Raw genomic sequence first — 24,123 nt, forward strand, 5'->3', positions numbered from 1 at the left:
CAGTTTGGAGACTACAATAGGAGACTTGCACTCTGAGAGAAGGAGGCATACAATTTGCTAGGGAGCACTATCACCTCTAATCAATGAAACCATCCTGACTGCCAAGGTCAGAGAAAGAAAAATCAACCTAGACATCTTAGAAGCTTAGCAATGGCACAGAGGTAATGCATGCTCCCTCACCTGTGGGGGCCTTGGTGTTGGCCTTCCTGCTCTCCTGGGTCCCCTTCTGGGCCCACACATGGACCTTGTACTCCATGCCTGGCCTCAGGCCTGTCAGGACAGTGCTGCTCTTCTCCTTAGACACCGGCACCTCCCTGGTCTCTCCATCAGCAGAGGTGTAGCTCACTATGTACCTGTCAATGTTGGCCTGAACAGGGTCCCAGGAGACACTAAGAGTGTTTTCTGTTACCTGGTCAGTCACCAAGTTTTTGGGGCTGTCAATGTCTGAAAAGAAAATGTTTGAAAGTTTAAGCTGTAGCAGTGGAAGGCACATCCCCATTGTCCTGCTTTTTATCTCCCAGAACAATCAGCAGGTGATGGGTTACCACACCAAGTCTGCTGGGAGTCAAGGGAGAATGCAGTTTCTGAGTCTCAATTTCAAAGTCAGGCTAGCTATACACTTAACATCTTTCCTTGGCTTTTGGCTCCCTAAAATGTAGAAGGAACAATATCTTCATAGTAACATATGGCACATCAAGACAGCCAATTAAACACCTGCCACACTGTTGGGATACCTAATTTATCATTTTATCAAGGGCTACTTCACCGATGAGAACTCTGAAAGTATCATCACAGATATTTCCATAAGCAGACCCTCTACACAGATCCACGGAGTCTGATAAAAGCATTACTACTATGCAATTGTACGTCTGTCAGTCCTGAGGCTTGTTGACTGGGCTAGGCTGGCCGGCCCGTGAGCCCCAGGGATCCACCTGTCTGCTTGCCCAGTGCTGGAATTACAAGTGTGTGCTACCACGTCCAGCTTTTCACCCAGGGGCTAAGGATCAGACTCAGATGGTGCAGCAGGTACTCTACTGCCTGATCTATCTCTACACCCCCACTCCACCCCCAGTATCACGAATCTCCGCATTCCGGTTGTAGTGTCTCATCTCAGACCCCCAACCTGTGGTACCACGTGCACACAAATTCACAAGTCCACGCTTCATTCCAACAGCCCATCTCTCTCAGCTTACCTGTGGGAGCCTTGGTGTCGGCCTTCTTGCTCTCCCGATCGCCTTTCTCAGCCCACACGTAAACTTTGTACTCCACACCTGGACTCAGGCCGGTCAGGACTGTACTGCTCTGATCCTTCCTCACCGGAAACTGCTTCGTCTCACCATCCACGGAAGTGTAGCTTACCACATACCTGTCGATGTCAGCCTCCACTGGGTCCCACGAGACAGAGAGAGTGTTCTCTGTCACCCGGTCAGTCACCAGGTTTTCCGGGCTGTCAATTTCTTGAAGGAAGATACAAAATAAGAGGGTAGGTCTTATTACTCTCTAGTTTCTAAAAGGCCAAAGGCATAGCCAAAATAACAATGTCAATTAATTCGAGTCAGCTATACGCCGGTGATTTGAGAGAGCTTAAGGCTTTAAGTGGACAAGTGATCAGAACAAACTACTAGCATAAATGGATGGGTCTTCAGACCACGCCAACATATAGATCAATAATGGCTTTTACATACAAAGTTTTTTTTTTAACCATAGATTACATAGCACTCTCTTGCAGTTCCCTAACCCCTTGCACCCGAAGGCAAGTATATTTCAATGATCTTCTCCACCTGCTCTGGTATGTTCTTTGGGAAGAAAAACGTTCTAGAAGTAGGAGCCATCAGTGTTTTCTACATAGAGCATTGTGTCTGTGGCCAGGGAACGGCGCGACCTTTAAACCGACGGGACGGAGGTGTGGGCTAGTGAAAAGGACCCTAGTACAACCTGCCTGGGTGTCTATGTGGCAGAACTGGGTTGGAGCCTCGGCGCTGGTTTTCCTGGTTCCTCACTCAGGAGAAACTGTGTCTCTGCACCTCTACGAAGAAGGAAGGAGCAGTCCTTCCTCAGAGATGAACTGAGGCATGGTAAGTGCCTACATGGCTTGCTGTTAATAATGGCATTTCAGAAATGGTATATCACTTCCTCCTCAAAATGTAAGGCCTTCGAGTGAAAACTCCGAACAATATGGTACATGGCTAAACAGCAAGGCCTTTCTTACCCAGCTCTAAAAGCCAGCTCCTCAAGAGTGTTCCCAGAAGGAAAGAGCATTTCAACCTGCACGTCGCAGCTTGCCAGGCCTGGCTGTCACCTCAGTAAAATAGGTAGTCCCAGGAGACAACTGACCTTAAGACGCAGAGATGGGACCACACCCCTGACATCTGTCGTGGAAGGATAAAGGCTCTAACTCCTAGGACACTGAGCTGGCTGTAATGCCCCAGCCTCAGCCTTTGCTATTGTACCACCTCACAGACAAGTCCACCAAAAAGGACACTTGAGATTACCTGACTGCCCAACCCCATACTTGCGACCTTTACACATGCTGCTTCCCTGCTGGTTCCTACCTGTCCTTACAGGCTCTCTTCAGGGGTCACCTCCTCAAACCCTCTCCTCCCCAAATTGGATTTGGTCAGTGTTTTATCACAGCAACAGAAACCAAACTAGGACTCTTGCTGTGTCTGCTGCTTTATATGAATTCACTCATTGTGCTGGATAGTTTTGTGTCAACTTGACACAGGCTAAAGCCACCTGACAGGAGAGAACCTCAGTTAAGAAAATGCCTCCAAGCTGGGCGGTGGTGGCAGAGCCAGGCAGATCTCTGTGAGTTTGAGGCCAGCCTGGGCTACAGAGTGAGTTCTAGGACAGGAACCAAAACTACACAGAGAAACCTTGTCTCAAAAAACCAAAAGAAAGAAAGAAAATGCCTCCATAAGACTGAGCTCTAGCAAGCCAGTGGGGCATTTTCTTAATTAGTGATCAATGAGGGAGGACCCAGCCCATTGTAGGTGGAGCCACCCTGGGCTGCTGGTCCTGGATTCTCTAAGAAAGCAGACTGAGCAAGCCATGAGAGCCGGCCAGTAAGCAGCAGTTCTCTGTGGCCTCTGTATCAGCTCCAGCCTCCAGGTTCCTGCCCTGCTTGGGTTCCTGCGCTGACTTTCTTTGATGATGAACTGTGATATGGACGCATAAGCTGAAAAAACTTTTTCCTCCCCAGCTTGCTTTTGGTCATAGTGTTTCATCACAGCAATAGTAACGCTAACAAAGACACTCAATGTAAACCGCTGCCCCCCACCCCAGCCATATCCCTATGACGTAGACACTCCTGAGCCATTTTATGAACTGGAAATTGACTCACTGTCACTCAACTCAGTTAGTAAATGGGGCTAAAATCTGAAGAGCTAAAGATCTGAGACCATATTCTTAGTTATGGTGCATACTTCTCTGAAGTTTTCTCTGTATTCAGTGACTGTGCAGACACAATAAGTGAATCCTTTTCCTCTGACTTCCTATTAAGTGTGTTGGATGAGCAGGTGGATACCCATTAGGCTGTTGCAAATTCAGGGAATCACCAAAGGAGTGTTTAAACACAAAGGATGGCCATGCCATGTCCCAGTGTGTCTCAGGACACCTGAAGGCCTGAGCTGAGCAGAACAAGTGGATGCAGTTTGGAGATCCTTGTGTTTCCAAATGTTTAAGGGAAGAATCGGTGGGTCTGGCAAATGTTGATGTATGGGGCAAACCATTTCCATAATCTGAGAGAGAGATCCTACGTGCAAAGTGCCTCTTCTCCACTGCAAACCAAAATAAGCATTCAAATTCATAGGTGCTCTCATGTTTTTAGTTTTTATTAAAAAATAAAAATAGGACCCAGAGGGGTCAAGGACATCACAGGAAAACCCACAGAAACAACTAACCTGGCTCATAGGAACTCACAGAGTCTGAATCGACAACCAGAGAGCCTGCCTGGAACTTACCTAGGCCCTCTACACATCTGTGACAGCTGTGTAGCTTGGTCTACTTGTGGGACTCCTAACAATGGGAGCAGGAGCTGTCCCTAACACTTTGGCTAGCTCTTGCGATCCTATTCCTCTTACTGGATTGCCTTGCCCAGCCTTAATACAAGGGGGGAAGCTTAGTCCTGCTGCAACTTGATATGCCTAGCTTTGTTGATACCCATGGGAGGCCTGCCACTTTATGAACAGAAACAGAGGAGGAATGGATTGAGAAGGGGCGGAGGGAGGGAATTGGAGGAGAGAAAAAATTATATGAATAAATAAATATAAAAATGACAAAGTTTTACCCTACTCCAAGAGAGATGTATATGAAATTCCATCCCAATAAGTATGACTATTTCTATTAAATAGTCTCATTTCTCAGTCTGAAGTTAAAATGGGAAAAAAATCATAAACATGACACTGAAATTTGTTTTGGGACAAAAATCTCAGGACCAAGCAGGGGAAGTAGACACAAAGTCCCACCCCCTAACCAAGAAGCTATCTGCAATTGGTACATGCTGGGAAAAGAGAAATCCATTTTCTCCAGTGGAGTGTCACTGGGTATATCAATCATATTCCAAGCAGGCCCTCTATGCCCAGGAGTAGACAGCCAACACAAAACAAGCTCCATGTTTTTCAATGAACTTTTTGTTACAGTGGCGGGGGGGGGGGGGGGGGGGGGGGGGGGGGGGGGGGGCGCGCAGTTGTTTAGTTTGTTTTGATTTTTGATGGTTTGGGTTTTGTTTTGTTTTATTATTTTTCTTGGGGTCTTTTTTTGAGATAGAAAAAGAACATGAAGTTGGGTGAGTAGGGAAGTGAGATGGGGGAATCTGGGAGGAGTTGGGAGAGAGAAAAGAATATAATCAAAATATTATACAAAAAATAATAGAGATTTTTCTAAAATTGCTTTTGTAAATATCCTCAACCCCACAAACAAAAGAGCTGATGCAAAGTGACAACCATCTTCACCATCAGAAGCAACCTCCTCCATACCCGGAAGACGCCTACCCAACTCCCAGTCCCCCATTACCTGTAAGGGCCTTGGTGTCCGCTTTCTTGCTTCCCTGGCTGCCCCTCTCAGCCCACACAAAGACTTTGTATGCCTCTCCTGGCTTCAGGCCCGTCAGAACAGTGCTGCTCTGGTCCTTGGGTACCGCCTTCTCCTTGGTCTCCCCATCAGGGGCGATATATCGCACCACATACTTGTCTATGTCAGCCCTCACTGGATCCCAGGAGACAGATGCCGTGTCTTCTGTCACCTGATTAGTGACCACGTTGGTTGGTCCGTCAATTTCTTCATAAAAATACACGAGAAAAAAAGTTAGAGAAACTACTAGCCTAGTAAAAATCCACAGTCGCTTTAGGGTCCATGTCAGTGGTCTCCACAATGTAAGGAGGTCTCTTCTTCAACTGTGACAGGGGGACATCTGACATTATTAACCTTAAACTGAGAATAGGTCCCTAGTAGATTGGGGGGAAAAAAAGCTATTCTAGGTTCAGATCACTGAACACATTGAGTAAACTCCATTAGGTGCAGCTGATAAATACCCTAAGAAGTAATCAATGCTATCACTAACATAGTAGTTTCTATGAATTATAACTCCTTTAAAGTATCTCCCACAGGTACAGATGGGATGCCTCTAAGTCCCTTTCCAGGAGACCGCTCAGCAAGTATTCAAGAACAGTTATCCTTCCTCATCTCAAGTCTCCTGAAATCGAAACAACTGGCCTCTTCTATCTACTTCTTCCAAATTAAAGTTTCTAGACCTGGCATTTATCATCTATCTATACAATGTTCCTTCTTCTTTCTTTCCCAAATAAAAGTGCCAACAATTTAGTTCATTTACCTCACAGCAATGTGTAGGGCAGGGGATGTGATGACACTCAGCAGTTACCAATGAATCAAACAGCCAGGAGTCTATGCTGAGGTCGGTTAGATTCAGAACAATTTGTCAGCTGTATCCTGGACACACACATACTTCTCAATAACACACCCTGTACCTACAGCCTCAGAAAGTCCCCAGTCTTTTCATACCAGTGCTTACTAACCTTTATCAAGCTTTGGGGTCCTCACTTTTTGTCAACACTAGGTCCCTGCTGAGTGCCACCAGCAGAGCTATCACTTCAGAAAGTTTAGAATGAGTCCTAGCATCTCTATTTTTAGTGCTTCTTTTCTGTTTTTTTTTCTTGCTTGCTTGCTTGTTTTGGGGTTTTGGTGGGGTGGAGGTGGAATAGTTATTTTTTTATGGATTCTTACTATATAGCCTGGCTGGTCCTTGAACTCACAATCCTCTGCCTCAGCCTCCTGAATGCTGAGGTTAGAGACAAGTACCACCACATGTACACATAGCTCCCTGGTGGTGGTGGTCCATGCCTGTAATCCCTGCACTTAGGAGCCTGAAACAGAAGAATCATGAGTTCAAGGTAAACCTGTGCTGTATATGAAGTTCAACACCAGACTGAACCACAGAGCAAAACCTTACCTCAAAAAATATATATAATAAATTAGTAAACACTTTTAAGTGATTCTGATGTACATCAAAGAATGAGGACTTACATGTTAAGCCCCATCACCCCCATTCTATGCAATGTGTAACAATGTCCTGACCCAACATTTCTACTTATTACTTTTACCTTCTGAGTTTCATTCATAATTTAGTCTTTTATCCAATATGCTCACCTTTCTGTCCAGCTTCCTGCCATTGCAGAATTTTATAAGTAAGTCAACTATACACATCCATCACGGCCACTGATAAAGATACTGAACAGAACAAAGCTCAGGCATGACACTAGAATGTCCTCTGCACACAGATCTACATCTTTTTAGGTAAAAAGTCACAGAATAACTTCTTAGTCGAAGGCAGCTAAACTCTTTTCCTTGACCCCCAATCTACTCTTGGTCTCTTAGAAAGGGATTTTCCAGAGAGAAGTTACAACTTCACACCACCCCATTTTTCAACCTCAGCCACAGTGCACCTTTGTCAAACATAAGGGCAGTGTTTTATTTGCATGAAAAGATGAAATGTGTTCCATTACCAGAGGCAGTTCATACTTCATTTAGTAAGTCAACCGCCATTCACTAAGCACACACCAGGGGTCATGTGCTTTTCATACATTAGTTATCAAATCCCACGGGAAAAACAGAAGGCATTTACTAGGTGCCTCACTAGTTTAGAAAACTAATGAAGTCTTCCACTCTTGGAACAGTAAGTACATGCTAGGCATATTCTTATACTAGGCATATGCAGTGGTAAATATTCGTAGCTGTCACTCCACTAACAATCTTTGAGTGCCTACATGAGCCGAGGATCAGTGTTGGCATGAGCTAAGTTGTGGCTGGTCCTCCTGCTCCAATTCAACATGCTGAAGTGCTGTGCCCTGTACCTCAGTGTGGAACCTTATTGTTTTTAAACAATCTTTTCAGGGATAATAAAGTTAAAATGGGGTCATCTGGGCGGACCCAATCCAGTATGACTGATATCTCATCAACCCACATGGAATAACCACTAATAACAAATTGTAGGTAAAATAAAGTATGCTCTGAAAGGCTATGGTAACCTGAAATAGCGTAGTAGTAGTAGTAGTAGTAGCTTAGAACTTGGGGAGAATACGACAGAGAGAAAATGGCTTGGGCTGTTGGAGCGCTAGACGTGTCTCACTGGCAAAGAAAGCAAGTGAGAGACGGGGAGTCTGGATGCAGAAGCCTACAGGATCCCAGTCCCAACCCCAGGGGGCTCTAAGAGGCTGTTCAGAAGAAAGCATGCACACAACAGAGAATTCCCTCCCTATGTCAAATGGTTCTGTGCTTGCTAGGAAGGGATGGCGACAATCTACCAAGGCCATATCTCCGTCTGGGGCAATAGTGATGAAATGGGAACAGGATGAGGACGTAGAGACAGGAGTGCAGTCCTGCTCCTGAAGTCCCCGACCCTCACCCTCTCACAAGGGACCCACCACATCTATAAAACCCAGGACCCCAGCAGCGCCACTCACTTCTTCACCTTGCCCTAGTCAGTACTTAGCCCATAGCTTCTGGACACCCTGTACTGGCCAGTGCTTGGTAGGATCAGAACTGTTCATGTGCACTGAGAGATCCAACATGGCCAGCCCTGGAGCTCATTTTCCCTCAGGAGCCTCAGAACACTGAAGAGATAGAGTAGCTGCCAAGAAAAACCCTAAACAAACCCTCTAGACTCATTTGCCCTTCGCTTAAAAATCACAAACATGGTAGGCCACACAAGCAAGCTAAATACACCGTAGTTTCCCGCTGGCTTTGCTTAGAAAACATCCCGTGTGTGGTTGTAATGGTAAGAGTTGCCTAGGCTGCTTTTCGAGGACTGAAAGAACACTTTGCTAGGAACACAGACTCTCTGCTTTTATGCGCATTTTTCTGATGAGCCACTAAAGTGGAATGGGGAGGCTTTGTGTGCCTGTCCTCTTTGCTGCTGTGCCCTCTGGGTCAGATTCTACTCAGCACTGCATGTAGACATGTTGATCATTTGAGAAATGCTTTGTCTAAACTTATATGCAGGATTATAACTTGACCTAGACCTTGCTAAGTCTCTCTTCCTCCTCCAAGGTTTAAACACTCTACCAGATGCCACATGGACACACAGACCATGGAAAGAGGAGGAACCAGAGTTTCTGAAAGAGCTCTGCCTGGTCAAAGACAATAGCATCCTTCCTCTTCACTAGGGGGGTCTCTCTCCTTCATCATTCTTATCCTGTGTCTATTACTCCTCAACTTCTCGAAACCAGGGTGTTTTTCAAGGAAAACCTCCAATTTCTTCATTCTTCAGTCACTGAATAAAGCACTTCTTTCTCTGTAGTACTCATCTTCCCAACACTGGTTTTTCTTTAGGATAAGACCTGGGTTAGGTAACAATTGAGCCAAAAGCCAAATAAATAAATAAATCTTTGTTATGAATACAGGAAAGAAAAATCAGTCTAGTTCTATATCTAGAACCTCTTTAGAGCTATACGTTGAACCTCAGAAGTCCAGCTAGAGATAAGACCAGAGTAGAACTCACTGATTTTTGCCTCCTTCCCCTCCCCTTTCTCTCAACTCTTTAACAATATAAACTTGAAGGGGGATCCTCACAAAGCTGTGATTCCTAATTATTTACAGGATGGAACAAGGATAGCAATCAGATGCTGACATCAGAGAATGAGAGGTAGACCTCATGGACGGACCCCACACACTCACAAAATGTCACATTGCATGAAGCCAGTGCCGCAAGACCAAAACCTCCCTGTCTGCCAAGAGGGGATGTGGGGCTCATTAAACCATTTTTCCACACAGCAAAACCTTCCAGTAGCTGCAGTGTGGGCCAAATCACAGATGAGTTACAGCTGTAGCCTCATCTACAAATCAGGATCTCTCTGACCTGGCCCCAGTGTCCTCCCCCAGCTACAACTTCCCACCCGCTGGACACTGGGGGTCCTCACCAACCACTGCCAGCCTTGTCTTTCTCATGATCTTAGCTTGATGAAGGAATGGCGGAAGAGGAAGAGGAAAGAAGATGGTAAAGGAAGTGAATCAGTTAGCGACTTGGGGTGAAACTAACCACAAGACCTTTCTCCTTTCTTCAACGCCACATAGAAACCTTGACTTAAATCTAGTCACTGCCCGGGGTCACCATCCCTGTCTACCTGTAATTAAAGTAGACTAAACCAGAGCAACAGACACTGCTCTCTTACCCCCAAAAAATATTCTCCACTCTGCCTAACCCTGAAGCAGGATAGGAAGACAGGGAAAATTAAGGGGGTGTGGGAAGGGAAAGGTTCTAAAACCACATACCCCCATTGTCAAGACTACATAGAAACAACATCACTTTTCCTGAGAGCTATATGAAACAGAACACTTAAAACAACTAATTAAGAACAAAATGTTAGTGGCCTTTGAGTTCAACCATATCAGGATTTTTATCTGTAGACCTGTACTTTTCTGAAACTAAAAAAATTGAAAAAATGTTGTGAACAGAGTTTACAGTCAAAAAGAGGTCTTGATAAAGAGGTCTTGATTTTCTTTTGGTCTAGGTACAGTAAGAATTTCTTTGACCTTTTTGGCCTAAACTTTTCTTCTCAGTACTCCCTTTGCCCATTCACAAATCTGAAGACTATACTCATAAACCACCTTTTAATCTCACTGACAAATAAAACACTTTAATTTACTTTCAATTTTAGATTTTTAAATGTAGATACAGATCTTGTCCTTTGACCAAGCTGACTTCAAAATCCTTTGCAGATGGTGTCAAGTCCTTATTGCTCTCTGTCCCTTGGGAAGCCTACACCTATCCCTGGAGTGTGCACCACCATTTCCTTAACAAATTTTGCTCCATTGCTTTGTCCTTGAATTCTTTTCTGCAGCATAACCCAAGGTCCGGACTGTGGCAGAGCAGCGGTCCCTGGGAAAACTCCCCAAGTGGCACAGCTGTCCGTGGAGTCACATTTCCTGCTGCCAAGGATAACCCAATCTCTCTTACCTGCCGTCAGCGCAGGCTCGGTGTCAAGCACATATGCTTTCCTTCCCAGAATTTTATAAATGTATTCTTGGCTGTACATCCCACTCGCATATTTTCGATTGCTACTTGGCCTTGTTGCTAACAGTCAAAGGAAGTTGTCCCGAACCTGGTCAGGGTTGTGTTGTGTTTCTTTCTGTCAAGCAGCTGTAACAGCTCAACAGACTCTTATTTGGAGACCCTTCAGGTTTATGAGTTTCGGTTTAACAAGTTCCACTGGTTGACTTGTTAAACGGAAAATAACTGAACTACATTCTTCCCTCCCTACATATGCATATGCTGTTCTTAAATTCTGGTACTCTTTTTCATCTTGTGAGATACAAGACATTGGGAGAAAACAAATTTGTTTGTCTCCTAAATTAACTGATAGTCTCAACCAGGTCTGAGATTATTTCCTGACCTCAGAAACCATAGTATCTTTTTCCTTTTTTTTTTTTATTTTAGTGGGGCACACACCATAGATTTATTTGCAATCCAATAAAGCATCTCATCCTGATTTTAGAATATAATTGACAATAAAAACACTTCTCGGATGCTAATTGTCTAGTCGGGATAATATACTTGAAAGGTTAACTATCAGTTCAATGGCAGATGCAATTAATTGCTGTAAGAACTCAGAGGCTGTGACATTTAGTGTGACTATAAAAGGCTTTAGTCAAGAAGTAGAAGTTTTGCTACCAGGATTAGTTGACTTGTAGACCAGTGAGAGAGGATCTTCTCTCCTGATCCTGCTTTGGACTCTACATCCTGTGTGGACATCCTCCACACCCACCCTGGTAACATTAGAAAGGAAGCTTCACAACTGACTTCCTTAGGGTTTGAAAGAACTCATGAAAAGATGGGGTATCAGGGCTTCCTTACATCCATGAAGGGAAAGCAACCTCCCACTGGTCAAAAGGATGGAAGTTGAATTTCACCTCTCTTCCTGGGAGTTCTTGGTGGAGACACTGCCATTCTGATCTGCTGGAAAGATTAGACTAGCTATTGTCTCTCCCCTAAAAATCGATCCACTGGAGACCAAGAGTTTACCCACAGAAAAGCTGATTCACCTGAACACATGATAGGGCGATGAGAGGAATAATTATCCCTTCAATGAGATAATGTACTTATCAGCTCTACTAAGCCTGCTTGCTTTTTTGAGTTCAGACTGAAAATAGAAATACTTTTCCTTTTTCTTTCTTTTCTTTTTTTTTTAATTTTTTTGAATACTAACTAAAATCTGAAGTGTGCTTTCCTGACATTCTGGGCTTTCTCACTCTTTCTCTGAAGCACCCCTGCCCCTCTACCATGCAGCTGCTTGCCAACCTACACTGCTGAGCATGCCAGCTCTTTTAGACCCTAACTCACATCTCCTCCTCTTCTCCATCCATCTCCTCCCACAGCTGCTGAGGTTTTTTGTTTCAAATTCTAATAAGGCAGTCCTCCAGTCTCCTTCTGAACCTATTTGTAAATTCTGACCCATCAGTCCTGGGAGATTTTATTATTTTTCAACAATTTATTCATTTTATTTTATGTGTATGAGCATTTTGCTTGCATGCCTATGTGCATCACATGTGTGCTTGGTGGCCAAGGAAGTCAGAAGAGGGTGTTGGATCTAGAAGTGGAGTTCCCGATGGTTGTGAGCCACCATGTGGATATGGGGAATTGAACCCAGGTCCTCTGCAAGAGCAACAAGTGCTCTTAACTTCTGAGCCATCTCTCCAGCCCCCAGCCTTGGGATCTAACACTATTTCTAGTAGGTACTATCATAACTGAATTACTTTGTACAACACCCAGTTGGTGTCTGATGGATAATTGCTTGGTGTATGGGGAGTAATCCACACATACACTTTAGTGACGAAGTTTTGGGTGTTGTGTTGATTGTACAAGAGGAGAAAATTTATTAATCTCTCACAGAAGGGTCAACTAGGAAGCACTTTGCTTCCGTGGCTAAGCTCCAAGGCTTAGATGGGAACATCCTGAATTCAAATCCAGCTCTGCCATTTCCTGGCTGGATAATCCTGGTCTTCACTCCTTCAAGTCTCAGTTTTCTTATGCATGTGACCTACTAGAAATAATAGTAGTAGCTCATCCATAGACTGACTTGCTAACTAAATGACAAAACTCATGAAAAATGCTCAGGGAATTTGCTGCCTGGCACATAGCAAACTTTCAATTGAACTGTAACTTCTCAATCAAGCCAGAGAAAAAGTTTCAGAAGCAAGGGAAGTACTTTCCATTTTCTGACTCACTCAGATATCTCAGCAACCGTTTGGGCAGACTACCAAGTCCATCTTGTCTGGATCATAAAACAAGTTATACCTCTTCCTTTATAGTTAATGAGCTCCCTCACTCTTCCATACTCCAACCAATTCATAGGGAGCAGAAATAGTTCCTTCAGCCCTCACACTGTCTCTTCCTCACAATGTATCACCCCACCTAGCTACTTCTAAGACTGAACTGGAAAGAACTAAGCCACTTCTAAAGGAAAACTCAAAATTTAAAGATTCCTTCTTTGCAGGCTCCAATCATCAGTCTCTTCCAGAGCCCAATCTGCGTAGGCAGGAGTACAATCACTGCAGGAGGCTCACAGTTCAATATGTACTGAAGCCTACGATGTTTTCAAGTTCCATTCTGACTGATAAATGACAAATTACTGCTGCATAACATCTTATAAATGTTCTCAATAGAGAAATGCTAACTATACCATGATTCCCATGTGAGAATCTTAACCATCAATTCCCATTTCAAAGCAGACTGCTTGAATGTGGACATTAGGAAAAACTACAAATATAACATGAAACATAGTCTAGACCACCTGTCCTTGGGGAATGCAGTTTGGCACACCTATTAAGTGTCTTGTGACAACAATTCAGTGGTTGAAACAACTGAAATCAGAAGGCAAGTGTCAGGAATCATATCTCCCCTGAACTCCAAGATCCCAGGGAGGTTTTCCTATGGCAAGAAAAAAGTGAAACAGGAGAAATTTGCTGCTGTTCTTCTGTCCCTCAGTGTAGATGCCCATCCAGAAAGCCAGAGCATCTCTCCATGGAAATCCTGGAATTGTCACCCAGAGACAAGAAAAATCTGAGAATGTGAAGATGATTAAACCTCCATACCTGTCCTGCCATTCAGGAGAATCGGCTTCCCCTCCAGATCACCTCTTATGGGGACAACTGTGATTTTATATTCCGTTCCAGGCTGCAGACCTAGGAAAAAGCAAGCAGCCAACGTGGGTGTGAAGACAGGCTCTGGACCCCACTCCTACACAGCTTCTACGTGGATTCTCTTGTCCCTCACATAAGATTTATGCTGACCCCCAAACCTAACAGTAGAGGCAGATAACAAGCCCAAGACCAGCAGAATTTGAAGGGGTAGGGAAGAGACGGCATGAAGTCCTTGGGGTTCCTGTTCTTTGTAGGTTATTACTTACTTCCCAATTCTATTTATACTCCAAATGTTTTCCAGCTCCTAACAACCAGACTCCTCAAAACTCTTATAGTAGAAGAAAAAGGGGAAATCTGGCCTAAGTTATCGCCCTGTGGAAACAACTTGAGCGGTTGTTCCTCATGACACAACTATTCAGACTCCATTGGCAAAATGAAAACCAACAGTTGTTTGTATGAAGCCCACACGCTCATTCTCCTCTCCAGAAGCATGGAGAGCTGCCAGCTGTTCCTTCAAAAAGGAACTGAGGAAGTAGATAGCAGAGTGAGAACCCCAAAGATGGACTGTGAGGCTAAGAATCCTGGGGATCCTTCACTTAGATTGGCTTCTTCTAACAACCTGTGCCTATCCTGGTATTCATGACTATGTCACATATATAACTTTTCTAGAAAGACTTTGAAAAGTATAGAAACTTAAAAAGTATTATAAAACTTGGTACATCCCTGAATTCCATTTCCTGAGATCCAGGTCTTAGTATCAATAGTTCAATCATCAACGAAGGGATTCCCACCCTTTGCCTAGTACAACCCTTCTCGGCGTGGTACTCAGAAAATCATCGTCGTCGTCGTCGTCATCATCATCATCATCATCATCATCTCTGTCTCTCTTTCCGTATATATGTGTGTGTGTATGAGTGTGTGTATGTATGTATATGTATATATACATACAGATAAATAGATGGATGGATAGAGATAGATAGACAGAAAGATAAATAGATGATAGGTAGATTTTACATATATATACATACATATATATGTATGTGTGTGTGTGTGTATATATATATATGTATATATATATAAAACCTTCCCCATCCTATTCCCCTGCAACATTCCTCTAAAAGAAGTATTCGTACACCATCAAATACATCCTAAAATATACATAGGGTCTCAAAACTTCTGCTGACTTGGAAGGACACTGTTAGTGAAGTGTCCTGGGATTCCAGTCCTGAAATGCTGGCACAGAGGCAGCAGGCCTTGGGAGTGGACTTGTATCTAGGTATCTAGAATCAAGTGTGGTCCCTAAGGCCCAGTGTCCGCTGTCTCCCTCCAGCCAGCACCTAGATTCTCCCAGTGTAGACTCTTACCAGTGATGTCATATCTACTCTTGGGATCACGGCTCCTGGGCACAGTGACCTCAGCTACTTCCTGCCCTGTTAAGGGGCCATACCGAAGCTTGTAATAGTCCACCTCAGTCAGAGGGTTCTCCCACTCCACATCAAGGGATGTCTCCGTCTCTTCATTTACCCAGGCAGTGCCCACCACAGCAAGATCTAGGACAGAGATCAGAGAAGACAAGAGACAACAGTTGAGTGCAGAAGTCACAAAGGTCTGAAACAGGCATTGGCCACTAAGTCAGCTCCCTTCCTTGACACAGTGAGAGGTGGCTTCAGCCCCAGGACATGGTCTTTAACAGGGGTCTTAGAGCTCCCCAGGTAAGGGCCAGCTGTTGGTCTTGAGATTTTCCACAGAAGGCAGGCTCTTCCTAGAAAGACTCCACACCTCATCACACTATGCATCATGCATCTCACCCTCCCACACAGACTCTGATCAAGTTGGAGCTGCTCCTTTGAGACCAGCATCCACAATGCCCAGATTGGGGTTCAGCTGCTCTGAATTGGTGTTCTCCCTTTGGTTACCAATTCCCTGTCCTTAGCAATAGCTATGGGAACAGACACATGTGTAGCTGGGTAATGCATTTCAAATTTTCAATATATATCATTTCTAATACAACTAGATCCTTCCTCTAACTCCCAAGTTAGAGCCCATGGTGCTCAGATGTGCTATAGATTAACCCAAGGCAAAACTATAAAGCAGCAGATTTTTAACTAGGTCTGTCTCTGTATCTTTCCTGAACCTTCTATCAAATTATAATACTTTCACAAGGTCCCCAGTGTGCTCATGATGCCATATCACCCTATCCTGTAAAGGACATTCATCGTATGCCTTTGTTCACAGTAAAGTACATAGAATTAAACATTTTCCCTGCCACTTGGAAAGAAAATCATGAAATTATAATACAAAGGAATAACACTCTAAGGGAAGACCTTTGGAGAAGGGCAACTAAGGACTTTTGTGAAGACTCGGAACTGTAACAGCTGTATCCCAGGCTGACAGAGATTGCTCTTAATGTCTGAGACAGGGAAAAACAATTTCTAAGACTCCCAGCTTTGCCCCCTTCCAAGGTCACATCACCTTTACTTTGGAGACAGTTTTATCCATTCTGACTGACCACTTGTCAAGGATGTGTGACAAGAAACTTCCATTATAGGCAGAGTATGAACTCAGTTATCTCAAGAACCCTCAGCTCTGAGTATCTGAGTATCTATGATTCTCTCTTCTGTAGACAAAGAACCTCTTAGAGCCTTTCTTCTCACCTGAAGCTCCTACCTGCTAACCTCAGGTTCTGTTGTGAGACTTCTTTCAAAGAGGGAATTCCCCTAGTGGAAGGTCAACAGGAAAGTAATGAAGGCGACTCAAGCATTGTGAAAGACGTCCTACATGGCTTAAGAGAATTGGGAGAGATTTATGAACTTAAAAGAAAAAGAAAGCAAGGACTTAAGGAGAATGTTCAAGATGGGAATACATGTTTAGAAGGTCTAACGCTCCCTGAGGGGCAGGAAAGATAGATTTGAATTGAATCAGTTTCGCAGAAAGACAAATTTCACAGTAGCAAGATTCTACAAATCCTTGGAGGAAGACTCTAAGGAGGGTCGCTAAGGCTTTTCCCCAGATGTTCCTGCCCTTCCCTTGGAGTCTTAACACTGAACTGCCTAGAGCAGATGCAGCTACAGGCAATGCCCCTACCGTCAGAAGCTGGCCTGGCTCTCACAATTGTGCTTAGTGTTCTCCCCTGCTCATAAACCATTTCACAAAGCATTAGAATTAGCCAAGGACACTCTGTAAGCATGCAAGCTTGAGACAAAAAAACAAAGCCATCCTATAACTGTGTCTAAACCCAGACAAAGGCAAGACTAGTACCCACAGAAATGACAAAATGTCCCCACTCCCGACTAACAGGCACAGCAGCTGCTTCTTCCCAGTCACAGCTTCGGCTGTCTCTAGAGAAAATTCCCTAAGATGCTCAACCACAGAATTGCTCCCACTTCTTGACAGTATCCCCACCAAAGCAAATCCCTGCTTCCCCAGTTACCTAATTCAACCCCATATTCTAGAACCAATTCTTCCTTACATTCTCATTGAGACACTCCTGAAGTTTCCCATGACAAATATTTTCTTAGGATAAAACGAACAACAAACTCCAACTTGTCCAACTACAGGGGTGTTCCGCCAAAACAGGACAGGCAGCCTTCTTGTTCTACAGAGATGACTATGTGCCAACACCCTACCCATCCGGCTATTTCTCCAGGAGTTTAGAGTAGGGTGATGGCAGTACATTTCATCAGCACCAAAAACAGCACCTGGCATATGGTGGATCCTCAGTGAATGAGTGTTGAATAAAGGAATGAATCAGTCACTCAGACAACTAAATTGATCCAAACTCTTGTGTGGTGATATTTTATTTGTGCTCTAATAAAGAAAGCTTGACTGGGGATCTGAGAACAAAGCCAGCCACTATATTAAACATAGAAGTCAGGCAGTGCAGTGGTAGCACTTGCCTTTAATCCTAGCATTTAGGAGGCAGAGATTCATTCAGATCTCTGTGAGTTCAAGGCCACACTGGGAACAGAGTCAGAAATAGTGCCACATGCTTTTAATACCAACGCTAGTTAACCATAGAGGTCTGGAGATCTGTACAGACAGATAGGAAGTGATAGAGCTGGGCAGAAAGAGGATGTAGCTGGGCAGAGAAAGGAAGTAAGATGGCAGAGCATAGAAAAGTACATAGGTGTGAGTATACAGGAAGTAGCTCTCTCTTGTGTTGAGAATTTCCTAGTGGTAAGAACTTGTGGCTGGCTTGTTTTATCCCTCTGATCTTTCAGCTTTCACCCCAATATCTGGCTCCAGTTTTTTTTTATTAATAAGATTGTTTAACAATTCATATTACACTCTTGAAAGTCAATGCTGCTTTAAGAATATTCATGAAAAACTGGATTTCTGAAGTGTTAGCTGCCAGGCAGCCACGTAGTGTAGTTCCTACCCACACTTACAGGAAAATATATATATAAAATGACTTAATATGCTTTCAAAGTTGTTTTGTTTTGAAACAGGGTCTTACTGCATAGCTCAAGCTGACCTGGAACCTGTGATCCTTCTGCATCTGCCTCCTGAGGGCTAGGATTACAGACATGTGCCACTACAGCTGGCTCAAAGTCACTCTGGTGGTGGTAGTGGTGCTGGTGCTGGTAATGATGGTGCAGGTGGTGGTTTTGCAATTAAAGGCCTTTAGAGCAATGGTCCAGACACTCTGAGTCATTCATTTGAGTTATAATACTAAATTCTTTGCTTGGAAGCTGTTATGTATGTTCATGGTGTGTGTGTGTGTGTGTGTGTGTGTGTGTGTGTGTGTGTGTGTGTGTGTGTGTACACATATGTGGTGCACTTACACATGCATGTGGAGGTCAGAGGACAACCTCATGGGTTGTTTCTCAAGGACTGCGTGCCTTGTTTTTTTGAGGCAGGCTCTCTCATTGGTCTGGAGCTCACTGGGTAGGCTAGGCTGACTGGCCGGTGATCCACCTGGCTCCCCCTCCCCAGCGTAAGGATTATAAGAACTTATTGTGCCCACCTTTTTAACATGCTTTCTAGGGACTGAGCTCAAGTTCCTGGCCTTGTTTGTTTGTTTGTTTGTTTGTTTTAGCATGCTCAGGAATGTGCTCACCTTTACATGTGATGGTAATTTTTCCTTTATCAATATGGTTCTGAACAGAGGCCCCCACCCTTCCTCTGCTTTCTTTGTTTGGGAAAGAACTCTTTCCAAACAAAGAGTTTCCCAAAAGCTCTTTGAGAGTTATTGCCAGTGCTTTTCTTACTTGCTGCGGGTAATAAACCCCTCTCTACTCTTTTAGCTCCTGGATGGTCACCAGGAGATGAACCTATTGCATTTAGTGACAGAAGCAGTGATGTTCATCCTTCCTATCATTTTGGTGTCGTTTGGTGATGCAGTGGAGACTACACCCTTTAAGCCAGTCCCCTGCACCCTCCATCCTGTCCTGTGTCCTAGGTTTTTGACTCTGTGAATTAAGTCTGCCAGGCCCTTCATCTTGGGTTCAGCCAGAAGGAATCATCAATAGATCGGAAAGCAGGAAAGAGTTCAGGCATTGACTTTTTACTCTCCCTGCAGGGGTACAGTAGACTGCCTGTATCCCTCTACCAACATCACCTATGCAGGCAGCCTTTCCTACAGCTTCTCCTGGGTCAGTGTACCAATGCCCATCCTGTCCTTCAAGCTGGAATGATTGCTGCTGGTTCTTGAGTGTTCGCCTACCCAGATACTGTCCGTGCCTGTGTAAACAACTTTGTAAACCTTCAGTGGTCCCGTTTCTGTTCTCTCTTCCCTCATGACCTGAATCTACCACTACAGGGGACTTCAACCACTTCTCACCCATCCCTGCTTGAACCTGCTGAATGGCCTTGGAAGCTCCTCAACTACTTGTGTGGGAGTGTGAAGTAACTAGACCTTCCTGGTCTCATGGAAACAGGAGACCTCTTGAGTGAGACTCAGCTCATCGGGTTTCCATTGCTGACTTGAAGGACCCAGGAATCTGGAAGAGGGCAAGAGAGAACTAGGTCGCTTCTCTAGCATCTAGGGCCTCAGCTGCTGTTTTTCAGGCTCCAATTTAGGGCAATCAATAGAAAGGTATTTATGGGGGAAACAGGGGAAACATTTTAAATGGAGCCTGTCCTGGAAACTTGGGGTGTCTGGCTGTTCCTCACCTGTGGTGGCAAGTAAATGCTGAGGACTGCTGGAAATGTCTTTCTTCACGTTGCGCAGGGTGACTATGTACTTGGTGCCAGGCAGCAAGCCGGTGATGTCGTAGGTATGCTGTTCCTTGGGCACCTGGACCTGCTTTGTATCATGCTCCTTCCCCAGGGGATAGTAGCTGAGCAGGTAGTGGTCCACCTCACTGGAGGGCTCCCAGCTCACCAGCAGGGAATTCTCCGTGCTCTTGAGCAGCTGCAGGCCCTGAGGAGCCACCACTGCAGGCAGAAAAGGAACAAGAGGTGAAGGTGGAGAGGGTGGTACTTGGTGGCCAAGGGAATATTCACTGGCGCCTACTGCCCATTTAATGCTGTGGTAGTAGGCCTGTGGGATGCAGACCATTCTTGACACCATTCCCCAGGAGGTTACTGCCTGGTTGCATACCACCAGCACCGGGAGCAGTCCCTGGGGAATTTATTTGTGCAACTGTGCATTCTCAGTTCTCAGACGCCTCCCAGGAACTTCCATGTGGCAAGCTCTGGCAGTGGGCCCAGCACTTTATCCTTTTTTGTTTCATTCATTGAAAATTTCATACAAAGATACTGTGTATCTTGAGCATATCTATCACTTCCTCCCCCTTAACACACTCCTTCCCACCTTCATGTCCCTCCTTCCCTCTTCCCTTTCTCCTGCCCATCCTTTCTTTTTCTAGATAACTAGTTGAGTCCAGTCAGTGGTTCCTATATGCCCTTGGGTGTAGTGCTCACCAAGCTACTAGAGGCCACACCCAGAAGCCGTCGTCAACTGTATAAACTCCTCAAGTAGGGATGGGACCTGGGGATCCCCTCCCCCACCAGCCAACTCCAAGGTTCAGCCCTCCAAGGCGATCATTATTTAGAGTAGAGGGCGAGATTCCCCAGTAAGACAGGTAAGTGCCACTGAGACCACGGATGGTGGGAAGGGTGGCCCGCAATGCGCCTCTCTGGCTCTCACCCTGGGAACAGTCAGGGCCAGTAAAGCCCATCTCGCAGTAACACTCGCCGGTGTCACAGAAGCCGTGGCCACTGCAGTCGCCAGGACAGCGCTGCTCGCTGCAGTCCTCCGCGGTGAAGTCCTCATAGCACTGGCAGACGCCATGCACGCACACGCCATGCCCACTGCAGTCCTGGGGGCAGGCGGCGTAGGCGCAGTCGACCCCCACGTAGGGCTGGTCGCACACGCAGCGCCCGTCCACACAGCGTCCGTGGCCGCTGCAAGCCCCGGGACAGGTGGGCAGCTCACAGTCGGCGCCTTCCCAGCCCTGCTCACACTGGCAGCTGCAGGTCTCCGGGAAGAAGGTCCCGTGGCCACTGCAGTGGCGGCTCAGATCTGCCAGGAAGGGGAGAAACGGGTGATGAGTGGGGGTCACTGGTTAGAGATGGCTGACATTTTCCGGATCTTGTGAGGGCTCTGTGAGGAAAACGCTTTTCACAGGAGCCAAATCTCAGTTTCTCGTTTGTTTGCCTAAAAAGCTGCTTCTCCGGTGAATTCACTGGGTCTCTTCCTCTCTGAATGGTGGTGACTAGCGTTTTTCCATAAAGGGACTTCAAGGGGTCCACATTGGTGGTCGGGCTCTAGTTTCAAGGGGCAGGGCTCCTTATGGCTCCAGATGCTGGTGGATGGAGCTGGTCCCAGCAAGGCTGGTTGTGAACCGAGTGTACAGAAACTGCAACCTAGCCAAGGACCAACAACGGGTGAGCCAAGGCACTCCTACACAGCTAGGGGAAGATGGAGGTCAGGCCAGTCAAGGCAATACCTTGTGCTTCTTGCAATATCTTCCCTTCTTAAGGAAACTTCCAAAGTGGGGCTCCTGGTGGGAAGGAGAGTCAGGGGAGGGAAGAGGGGTATCATGCTTTTTTCACAGTGGTATGTCCCTCGTCTCTCATTTTGTACCTGGCATTTAGGAGGTGCTCTTAACCAAAACAATAAACAGCACCACTCACTGTCACGTAGGCAGCTTATGTTCTTAAAATATGAAGCTAAGGGGCTGGAGAGATGGCTCGGTGGTTAGGAGCACTGGTTGCTCTTTCAGAGGACCTGGGTTCAATTCCCAGCACTCACATGGTAGCTCACAACTGTCTGTAACTCCAGTTCCAGGGCATCTGACACCCTCACAACAATGTACATAGAATTATGCTGTGGGATGGTCTGTATGTCAAATTGCTCTGATTGGTCAATAAATAAAACACTGATTGGCCAGTGGCCAGGCGGGACTAACAGAGGAGAACAGAGAAAACAGGAAGGTAGAGGGAGTCACTGCCAGCCGCCACCATGACAAGCAGCATTTGAAGACGCGGTAAGCCACAAGCCACGTGGCAAGGTATAGATTTATGGAAATGGATTAATTTAAGCTATAAGAACAGTTAGCAAGAAGCCTGCCATGGCCATACAGTTTGTAAGCAATATAAGTCTCTGTGTTTACTTGGTTGGGTCTGAGCAGCTGTGGGACTGGCAGGTGACAGAGATTTGTCCTGACTGTGGGCAAGGCAGGAAAATTCTAGCTACAGAATTAAATGAATTAAAAAAGAAACAGAACGTGAAGCTGGGGAAACATCACACAGGGTACTTTATTACTAATAAAATGTTCAGTTTTCTGAATACTTACTATGGGCCAAGACACTAATACACACCTTCCTGTCTCAGAACTGGACTAGCTGATAAAATCAGCCTCTTTGGACAGTTGAAATTTCTCAACATCACATTCGGCTTCCTTTCTCTCCTTTCTATACTTATCTCTCAAATAGCAATTGGGCTTGTCAGTAAGACAGCCCTGGGATCATTCTCTTCCGGTGCCATTAGCCCAGGAGGTCAGCCTGCTGAACCCTCCCTGCCTAGGCATCCAGATGTCCCTTGAGCTGCATAAATGAATAAAGAGCATGACATGGCCTGTGCTGACTGTGAGAGGGGCCTGCACCAGGATCTCTTAGTACCCATGAGGCTAGTGGAGCACCTCGCACAGAGCAGACACTCACTAAATGTTTGTAGAGTGAATACCAGGTGGTAATCTCACCAGTAGCTCCCTGGCAGCAGCGGTTGGCACTACACCGCTCCTTCATCTCTGCCATCTCTTCCTCCAGCTTCTTCACCCGGGCCAGCAGGTCCTGGACACTGTCTGCCAAGTCACAGTTCTTCTGCGGTGTCTGAAGACGGATGTTGTGCCTAAAGATGATGTTCTGCTCCTCTCCAGCCTCCCCGGCTGCCAAGAGTGATGTCCCATCGTCACTGAGAGACTGTGGGTCAGTCTCTACTTGAACCAGAGCCGACTTGGGCACGTCAATCTTGTAGGTGTGGCTGACAGTGACCTGTTGCTCCTTGTCGCTGCAGCCAGGAGACTCCGGAGTAGCTGGGGCTGAAGCCACCAGGAGCACAGAAGCAAGCAGGAGCCCCAGGGGAAAGGCAAAGATCCCCCAGAAACGCATTCTTGGAGAAAGGGATCAGACACTCCAAGAGGCCTAGATCCAGGAAAAGAACACAAGGAAAGCCGTGAGGCTTGCTGGGAGGAAATTACCCTTTTTAGCAGATTCTGAGTCCATACACTGTTCACAGTACCAGGAAGGACTTCTCTTCACATTCACCTAAGCCAGCCTTTCATCTCCCTAATCCCTAGTGTTTATAGCAGCCTGAATGTTGACCACTTCTTCCATCAACAGTGGTAGCTGCACACAGAATGCTTGCTATTCGACAGCAACTATTCTGTGTATTCACATTTACTAACTCATTCAGTCATTGCAACAGCCCTATTGTTAATCCCATTACTTCTTTTTCACATGTCTTAGAATAGAGCTTGACCTTGCACATGCTAGACAAGTGCTCTCATGTTGAACTATACTGATATATATATATATATATATATATATATATCAGTATATATATAGAGAGAGAGTTCATGTTGAACTATACTGATATATATATGTATATATATACACACACACACACACACACACACACACACACATTTACTGATAGGGAACTGAAGCACATTTGCAAGCACACAGCTAAGAGTCATGGTTTTGTTTTGTTTTTTTCTTTCAATGCTTAGGGGAGGATGTCTTCCTTACTGTACACGTTTCTATCACTAAGTTACATATACTCCAGCCCAGGAGGAGGATTTGAAACTGGGCAATCTGATTCTCAGGTCCAAGCTCACCACCATGCCATGCTTTTGTGCACCATTAAGGAGGTAGATGCTGGAAAGTTTGAGCAAGTTGTCCTGGGTACCACAGCCAGAAAGGGCAGAGAGTGCTCAGACCCATGTCCACTGCCTCCAAGACTCCTGCTCAAGCCTCCTGCACGTTAACCCATAGGGAATGAGGATTTCAAATAAGATTACCTTA

At 45.3% G+C, this 24,123-nt stretch overlaps 1 protein-coding gene across 1 annotated transcript in view; it reads right to left on the reverse strand.

Annotated features, from left to right (window-relative positions):
- The window catches only part of Tnn (tenascin N), a 64,502-nt gene extending 40,916 nt beyond the window's left edge, over positions 1-23,586 (reverse strand). The window contains exons 1-8 of the mRNA XM_052737341.1: positions 22,800-23,586; positions 20,744-21,118; positions 19,765-20,028; positions 15,015-15,200; positions 13,603-13,692; positions 5,014-5,277; positions 1,194-1,457; positions 181-444 (exon numbers count right to left, since the gene is read on the reverse strand). Coding sequence (XP_052593301.1) covers positions 181-444; positions 1,194-1,457; positions 5,014-5,277; positions 13,603-13,692; positions 15,015-15,200; positions 19,765-20,028; positions 20,744-21,118; positions 22,800-23,208 — 2,116 coding nt within the window. The 5' untranslated portion in view covers positions 23,209-23,586. The remainder of the gene's footprint in view (positions 1-180; positions 445-1,193; positions 1,458-5,013; positions 5,278-13,602; positions 13,693-15,014; positions 15,201-19,764; positions 20,029-20,743; positions 21,119-22,799) is intronic.
- Positions 23,587-24,123: the final 537 nt, after the last annotated feature.

This window comes from Peromyscus californicus, unplaced genomic scaffold (genome assembly GCF_007827085.1).
Source record: "Peromyscus californicus insignis strain IS unplaced genomic scaffold, ASM782708v3 Scaffold_14__1_contigs__length_90479793_seg_2, whole genome shotgun sequence".
Taxonomy (NCBI): domain Eukaryota; kingdom Metazoa; phylum Chordata; class Mammalia; order Rodentia; family Cricetidae; genus Peromyscus; species Peromyscus californicus.